This window comes from Solanum lycopersicum, chromosome 4, assembly GCF_036512215.1.
Source record: "Solanum lycopersicum chromosome 4, SLM_r2.1".
Lineage (NCBI taxonomy): Eukaryota > Viridiplantae > Streptophyta > Magnoliopsida > Solanales > Solanaceae > Solanum > Solanum lycopersicum.
The window spans coordinates 7,587,885-7,596,319 of record NC_090803.1 but is presented as its reverse complement, the minus strand read 5'-3'; the positions used below and the strand labels follow the sequence as shown (position 1 = coordinate 7,596,319).

The 8,435-nt window shown below is 36.3% G+C and overlaps 1 protein-coding gene and 1 pseudogene across 16 annotated transcripts; one reads left to right on the top strand and one right to left on the bottom strand.

Annotated features, from left to right (window-relative positions):
* Positions 1–484: 484 nt before the first annotated feature.
* LOC101248187 (uncharacterized) lies at positions 485–5,318 on the top strand (annotated as a pseudogene).
* Positions 2,633–8,204, bottom strand: LOC101263896 (glycine-rich RNA-binding protein 4, mitochondrial). Of its 16 annotated transcripts, none has more exons than XR_002027520.3 (6): positions 8,030–8,204; positions 6,839–6,907; positions 6,655–6,761; positions 6,374–6,430; positions 5,978–6,165; positions 2,633–3,022 (listed from the first exon to the last, which is right to left on the bottom strand). XR_002027520.3 is itself a non-coding variant. In XM_004236547.5 (5 exons), exons 1-4 carry the CDS (start codon positions 8,121–8,123, stop codon positions 6,383–6,385), a joined length of 318 nt encoding a protein of 105 aa, XP_004236595.1. In that variant the 5' UTR covers positions 8,124–8,204; the 3' UTR covers positions 2,633–3,022; positions 6,374–6,382. The 16 variants fall into 16 exon arrangements, 6 of the variants coding, with proteins under 6 accessions (XP_004236595.1, XP_010319175.1, XP_069153146.1 ...); XR_002027522.3 differs by having other exon boundaries at positions 5,978–6,149; XR_002027517.3 differs by having other exon boundaries at positions 5,978–6,176; positions 6,351–6,430; positions 8,030–8,203.
* Between the last annotated feature and the right edge of the window lie 231 nt (positions 8,205–8,435).

The window sequence follows — 8,435 nt, the reverse complement described above, 5'->3', positions numbered from 1 at the left end:
GTCTTACGTGGTGTACTACGTGTATTTTGCCATGTAGGACTCATGTGTTTATTTATTTAAAAGTTGAATAGTTAAAATGTCTGTTTGTGTATTATGAAAGTTGAAGGTCAAAGTTAAAATCTAAAACCAAATTTAGTGTCTAATATATATATTATGTCATTTATCTAAATGGCTACAAAAGCATGTCATCAAGGGTAAAATAAAAGTTTTTAAAGTTACATTGTCACCACATATAAAACAGCATCATTTTCTTTAATTGACAGAGTAAAGAAATAGTACCACATAAAATAGAACAATCAGAGACCCCTAATCTCCCAAATACACAACAAAAGGAGATGATGAGTTGGGACTATTTATCAATGTGTGTTATCTTTGCTCTGGGGTCATATAATTTTCTCTCTGTCGTTCCAATTTTATCGGATATCCCCTGACGGATGGGTGAGTTGAGACAAGTGGCTATTGAACCTAAAAGAAAAAGAAAAAGAAAAAAAGAACTTGCTATATATATAAATGTAAAGCTCACACTACAGTTTTGAAATAAAACATTCCATATAGTAATATGGCCTCCAATCAAGAAATCATAGTAGTTGTTGTCCCTTTTCCAGCACAAGGCCATCTAAATCAACTTCTTCAACTATGTAAACTCATCGCATCACACAACATACAAGTCCATTATGTTACAACCATGACACACACTAATCAAGCAAAAACAAGAGTTCATGATCCATATTCATTCATCAACAACAACAACATCCATTTTCATGAACTCTCAACGCCATTCTTCAACTCCCCTCCTCCCAACCCGAATTCCACGATCAAATTCCCAAGCCATCTCCAACCCTCTTTCGAGTCATCTTCTCATCTACGTAAGCCTTTATCCAAACTCCTAAGCGTCCTCTCGTCTAAAGCAAAGAGGATTGTCATCATCCATGACTCACTAATGGGATATGTAGTTCAAGATTTTGTGTATTTGCCTAATGCTGAGGCTTATGCTTTCCATAGTGTCTCAGCATTCACATTGTTCTTGTTCATATGGGAGAATATGGGAAGGCCTTTTGATATTGATGCAAATTTTCTAAAAGATGTTCCATCACTTGAAGATTGTTTTAGCCCTGAATTTGAGAAATTCATTAAATTACAACATGATTATATGAAGTTCAATTCAGGGAGGATTTACAACACCTGTAGAGTTATAGAAGGTCCTTTTCTTGATTTGTTGTCAAAGGAACAAATAAGTAATAACAAGATGCAATGGGCCCTTGGACCATTCAATCCTGTTTTAGTACAACAATATGGGACCAAAAGCTGTCACAAGCAACATAAATCTCTAATATGGCTCGACGAACACGAGCCTAATTCGGTTGTGTTCGTCTCATTTGGGACCACGACTTCATTTTCTGACGAACAAATCAAGGAGATTGCAATTGGATTGGAGGAGAGCGAGGTAAAGTTCGTTTGGGTGCTGAGGGACGCGGATAAAGGGAATGTTTTCGCGAAGGACCACCAATCAAGAAAGATTGAATTGCCAAAAGGGTTCGAGGAGAGAGTCAAAGATAAGGGGATTGTGTTGAGAGACTGGGCGCCTCAGTTGGAAATCTTGGCACATTCTTCTGTTGGTGGTTTTATGAGTCATTGTGGATGGAATTCATGCATGGAGAGCATTTCCATGGGGGTGCCAATAGCCGCGTGGCCAATGCATTCGGATCAACCCCGAAACACCGTATTGGTCACCAAGATTTTAAAAGTTGGCTTAGTCGTTAAGGAGTGGACACGTAGGCACGAGGTGGTGACACGTGGCATGGTGCAAGCAGCAGTTGAAAAATTAATGGTGTCTAAAGAAGGAGAAGAAATGAGGAACAGAGCAATGGATTTGAGTGGAGCTCTTAAGAAATCAGTAGCAGAAAGTGGCATTAAGAATATGGAGTTGGATTCATTCATTTCTCACATAACAAGGAAAATTTGATCAATCAGCTATGTTATTTGAATTCTTTAAAAATGTCAACTGAAAACATGTTAGATCTTCTAAAAATTAGTGCATAAGAATCTGACGTAGATGCGACGATATTTTTGCAAAGTTCAAGCAACATATGCATCATCTTCATTCAATCGCTGTCATTGTGTGCCACAAGGGCCCTAATTTATATATATTTAGTAGTGCATGTTTCAAAATAACTAATATCAAGGCGCTTATGTGTAGTTAGTATCTTTTAGATGATCTGATTGACTAATTTTGCACGGTCATTTATATAACGTGAAATCATCTAAAATCAACGGTCAAGATCTTTCCATGTGTCATCAAACTCAGAGAAGTAACATTTCGGTCCCATAAGTTGTTGGATAAGAAGTTTAACAGGTTTTGGATAATTATTTTATATCAATGATTGATTATGCAAATGGATTTATATAAATTAATTAGTTCATATGAGAGCAACTATGTTGGACTAGTAAAATAGATTCATGGACTATATATTTTATGACCAAATTCATGTTTTTACCTATTCAAGAAAAGGACATCCTCAACATGATCTCCAACTTGTCCTATGTACATTGTCTCCACTTACAGGCTACAACAGCCCATTCTACTAAGTCAGCTAAGAATCAACTTCAAAATTTTGAGATAAGGAGTTCTGACTTTTTAGTAAAGACGATTTATTAGGTTCTAAATAAAGTATATGTACATATTAAGTGAATTTCATCACACAAAATACGATATTTAAGAAAGAACGAAAACAACGAATAAATGAATGAACTAATCAGTGGCAATTTGAAAAAAGGTCATGAAGTAGTTGTAGTGATTGTTCAACCTTCAAGCTTAAGGTCATTTAAGGCGTTGGCTCGAGCCCTGTCCAAACTCCAAAGGACTTACAATCGTCAAGCTAGGCTCAAGCCAACGTCGACAAGATTCACTTTTATGACCTCCCAAGTAGTCCTGATTTTACCTCAGGCAAAATCCTGGTGATCTGGAATGCTTGCATGCTTCTTCGCGAGTCCATTGCAAACAACTGGGGAATGTGAACAGGATCTACAAACAAAATCTTTTATCATAAACAGTACCATGTTTAAGGTCATAAAGAAACAACAAAATTTAACAAATGCAAACAATTGAGGAATGTGAACAGCATTTTATGAGAAAAAAACTAGGTACATAACCAAGATTCAATAATTCATGCATGACTCCAAAACTCTGATACAATACTTCTGACCACACACTTTTCTTTCATCGCATGAACTTTGTGGTCCTTATGTCTTTTAAAAAGTTTAAAGGTAAATAACCAGATTCAATAATCCAAACGTGTTTAATGAAGCCTACCCTCCTCTCACCTTCACACATCTTCAAAGGTTTAAACTTGCTATTCTATCCTCTTCTTACATATTTACGTACACACTCGCACACTCACACATGATTCAAGTAACTCAAAAGCAGTAGTGAGTTGAATTGAATTTTCTATAACTTCGACAAAGGTAACGGCTTTTTTATGGATCGTGAAGTAGTTATAGTCATGGTTCCTTTTCCAATTCAAGGCCATCTCAATCAGCTTCTTCAACTAGCCTGTTTACTCTCCTCAACATACGATCTTCCTGTCTATTATGTTGTCTCAGCCACACATAACCAACAAGCTCGGTTCCATGACATTCCGACTCATGAATTAGCCTTACCTCCACCTGACTTTAATGCCTTGAGCAAAATCAGCCATTATGGGATGTAACTTTGCTTCTTCGCGAGCCCAGTACTTCCTTTTTACGTGATATCTCCTCAAAATCAAGACGACTCATTGTTGTTCATGACTTTTTTATGTCATATAGTGTTCAGGATGTTTCTTCCTTGCTCAATGCTGAATCCTATAGATTTAATTGCATTTCAGCTTTCACTTTGTACTGTTCTTCATACTTATTTAGTGGAATGTTTGTCCAACTTGGAGAAAAATTGCTTAAAAAGCTACCGTCCCTTGAAGGAGCAATGCCTGATGAAGTCAAGAACTTTATAGCTCTTCAGAGTCCATATATGGATATTAGAACAGGTGATATCCATAATACAAGTAAAATAATTGAACATGGGTTTCTTGATTTGCTGGCACAAGTAGAAAGTAAACAACAATGGGCAATCAATCCAACTCTGCCAACTAAACTCAATCATATCTCGAATAGGAACAATATATGTTTGGAATGGCTAGAAAAACAACCTCGGAGATCAATTCTTTATATATCATTTGGAACATCAACTACATTTTCCGATGGAGAAGTCATGGAGTTCGTGATTGGATTAGAACGAAGCAAATAGAAGTTCATATGGGTGTTGAGAGAAACCGATAAGAGTAGATATCTTTACTGGGGAAGCTAGAAAACATGTGTTTCCTGAAGGATTTGAGGAAAGAGTAAAAGGGGTTGGGTTACTGGTAAGAGAATGGGCGCCACAACCCGATATCTTGCCTCATTCGTCCACAGGTGGGTTCATGAGTCATTGCGGATGGAATTCTTGCATAGAGAGCATTACTATGGGGGTGCCTATAGCTGCTTGGCCTATGCGCTCTGATCAACCGGTAAATAGTTTCTTGGTAATGGAAATATTGAAAATAGGCCTGTTTGTGAGGGAGAGGGAGAAACTTGAGGAGCTAGTAAGTGCATCCACTATTGAGAATGTCGTGAGGAAGTTGATGGCATTTGAAGACGGTGATGCAATTAGGAAAAGAGCAGAAGAATTGGGAGAAGCTGTAAGGCGTTCCACAGAAAAAGGAGGTGCTTCTCGAATGGAGTTGGACTCTTTAATCGCACATCACAAGATAAGAGTAGCTTTTCACCAGAAATGTATTTCTTTGATATTAAAAAGTTCAGTATCTGAAACTTTTTATGGCTATCACTTATCAGTGAGATTATTGTTTGTACTTCTCTCTTAATGATGTTGTTTACATTTCTCAGTTTTTTGCGTATGCTCAGTTGGATGATCTAGATGACCTACATTAGACTGTTTTATGACAAAAGACTTGGTTCATAGACTCCTATGTTCATCGAAAGGTTCATTATGAGACAGTTTTGATATTTGTCTTGGATTATTGGGTCTTAAATTCGTCGTAACATTAGCAATCATGTCAAGTATCGATAGATCACAGAGTTATCTGGCAGCTTTGTTGGTGGGAGGTAGCAGTTGCCCCGTGGAATTAGTCAAGATGCATGTAAGGTGGGAGCGGATTGTCTTGTTTTAAGTCCATACTAGTAGTTGTAGTATTGCTCATTTAGTTTTGTGTCCTCCGATATATGTTATTTATTTGTTATTTCTTATACTTCGACTATTATATTATTTTATTGTAGTTACTACCCTATTACTATTTGTTGTTGTTTTTACTATCTGCTGCTTCTTGTACTTTTGGACTGCTTTGGACTATCTTTCCCTTGAATTGAGGGTCTATCGTTAACAGTTTCTCTATTTCCAAGGTAGGGTAAGGTCTACATACACTCTACCCTTCCTAGAGCTCTAGTTGTTGTACTTTCTTTGAACAGTTAAAAGATTTCCTTATAAAACAAAGCTGTTTAGTATTGTGTTGGTTCATTATTAATTGGCTGGTTTTATGTTAGTTCAATCCTACCACAACCTTCTTCTTTTTATCTGATTTGGGACCGGGAATGTGAGTAAGCTCACACAAGCGGTGAGGATTTGTATAGTTAACTTTTAACTTATTTGAGACTGTGACCTAGTTGTTGTTGTACTAAAACAAACTAGGGTATAGAAAGTATGTACAAGTTTTTATGAAAACCTATATCATCCATGCTAATAGCATAATGCAAGTGCCAAACTCAATTCCTTGTTCAACTTACTGGAGTTTCCTCCCTCAAAAAGTTAAAAGCTATTGCAATTAAAAATTTCCTTCTATTCCTTCTAACAGCTGTAAAAATTGAACAACGATCCTTGCTATTACAGGCAACGGAAAATCACCTATAGGTAGAAGGGAAAAAGAAAATGGACCAATTAAAGTTTGATCCAGACCTGTTAGACGACTAGCTAACTATCACCAGAACGTCATGCCAGCTTGCTGTAATCACTTGCCTGACACGCGATGCAGAGTCAATGAATCATGGTATAAGACCTTTTGGTTGGTGGATGTTTCTCCCTCGACTAAATTCCCGAATCAAGACAATCTTCAATACATCTTTCATGGCTGAAAATCACAAGTTCTTGCACACACCTAAGTCAGAAGATGAAACCTTACCAATTGTCGAGTCATTTAAGAATTTTTAGCTGGAGGTAATCAATATTGAAATGAAGAGGCATAAGAGAGCATATATCAAACTCAAAGATCAACACTAGTGTGGGAATAAGCAATAAGACATGACAACGCGTGGAGAATCTAGAAACTTACAAGAAAAGATAAAGAGTTGAAACCTGTCAACGTCATCCTTTGTGGGCAAAACTGATGCGAATATTTCTTCCATCCAATAACTAAGGAACATAAAAAACAAAAGCTGTAAGACACCAACAAGAACGACAGACCAAAGGAGTCCAGAAAAAGAAGTAGTGGATGTACAAGAAACAAAAGATAATAATAAAACCAGTAGATAGTAACAAAACAGAAACTGCAACAAAACAACATGATACTCCAGGAAACAAAAACTGCTAGATATATATAAGAATATAGGTAGCGTTTATACAACTTGTACACTTACTTGACCATCCATTTCCTTCAAGGCCTTGCTAGCTGCAGTTTCTGAAGTGAACTTCACAAACCCATATCCTTTGGATTTTCCACTTTTATGATCACATATTACTTTCACTGTAAGTGGATAAGCATATACTTTCATCTAAAAGAAGTCACAAGAACAAAGAGAAGTGTTGTCATCCACACGTTACCTTCAATTGTTTCACCATGTTGCTCAAAAGCTTGTTTAAGCACAGGTTCATTCGTATCATAACAAAGCCCTGAAAGCAACATATTTTGCTTTAACAGATATTGTAACCTAATTGTTTAACCAAAGTCTGGTATTTAAGTGGAAAAAGGCAGAGGAATGGACCTCATTATTTTTACATCTCGACACTGAAACAACAGATGATTTCTGGATTGGTTAAAAACACAACTTTTACACCATGAGTAAAGTGAGAGTGAGAATTCATTAATATGAAAAGACCATAGATTTTCAAGAACGCAACTATTACATCAACATCCAAGAAGAAATCAACTAAGCACAGAGAGACACGAGAGGCAATCTTTAGCTTTGCGTGCATCAGAGTAGTTAAAAGGACTCATCTAAGCTAAAATATTTAGCAAAGGACAGGAAAATCTCTGCATTGACGACATACACTATCACGGTGCTTCAAACTCTAACTCGACAAAAAGCAGAGATAATTATCGATATCAACTCTCATTTTACATTCCACATTGCTGCCTTATTAGATATACTGCTGAAGTATAGCTCATCCAAGTATTCAAAAGAATCTTTTCTGGAAAGTGTAATATGACTATCTAAACACGTAACAAAACTTCTATCTGAACACATAACAACATTTCAATCTAAACACGTAACTGCTTGTACAAAAACTCAGCTCCCACCTAGTAAATAAAAGCTACTTAAATTCAGCTAAACAAGCGGGCTCCAACTTTACTTAGCAGTCTTAAATCTTCCAAGAACCTCTAAAACAGAATCCTAGACAACAATTTATCATTGTTGGAAAGAAACATACCCAAATAGAGCTAAATAAATATAGGCAATTCATACAGTCAGATCCCCAACTAGAACTGTTCAATTAATATGCCAATATGATTAAAAATTTGAAATTTTTCAAGAAAAGGTAATACATAACATTCAAGCTGAATATAAGGAATACAAAACTAAACATTTAACCATATTTTTTCACTGAAACTAAATGCCCATACTATATAACCCTTCATTCTTAACCAGAGCTCTCGGGTTCAACCTGCTATGAACTCGCAGAATTAGTGGAACCCCAATACAGATACCAAACACCGGGCGAGAAAGCCCAAAATAACTATATGCCAATCATGATATACAAGTAAAGAAACAGAATCATAGTATCACTACAGACCTCCAATGAACAATTTGCTGCAAGAATGGCGAGAAGTGACAAATCTAGCAAGTGGGGTTTGATAATTTAGGAAGAATTCATTGAAACGTTGCATTGAAAGCCACTACAGAGAAAAAAAAAATCTTGTTTTTAGCTTGTGTTCTTGAATTGTTGAAGCTCTTTTTCAGGTGTTCAAAATAAGTGTGTTCTATTTTTTTGCGTTTTTCGGGTCAATGAATTGGGCCTTTAAAATTGGATCTAAAGAGACATCCATTATGTCATTTTGTAGGTCCACTTACAATAATAAGCCCATGGAAATGTTTGTGGGTAAAAATATAACGAACTTCTAAAATTGACTATAGTTTGGGCTTAATTAGAGGTTTATAGTTATAGTTTCTTAATTACGATTTATAGCTACACGCTAAAA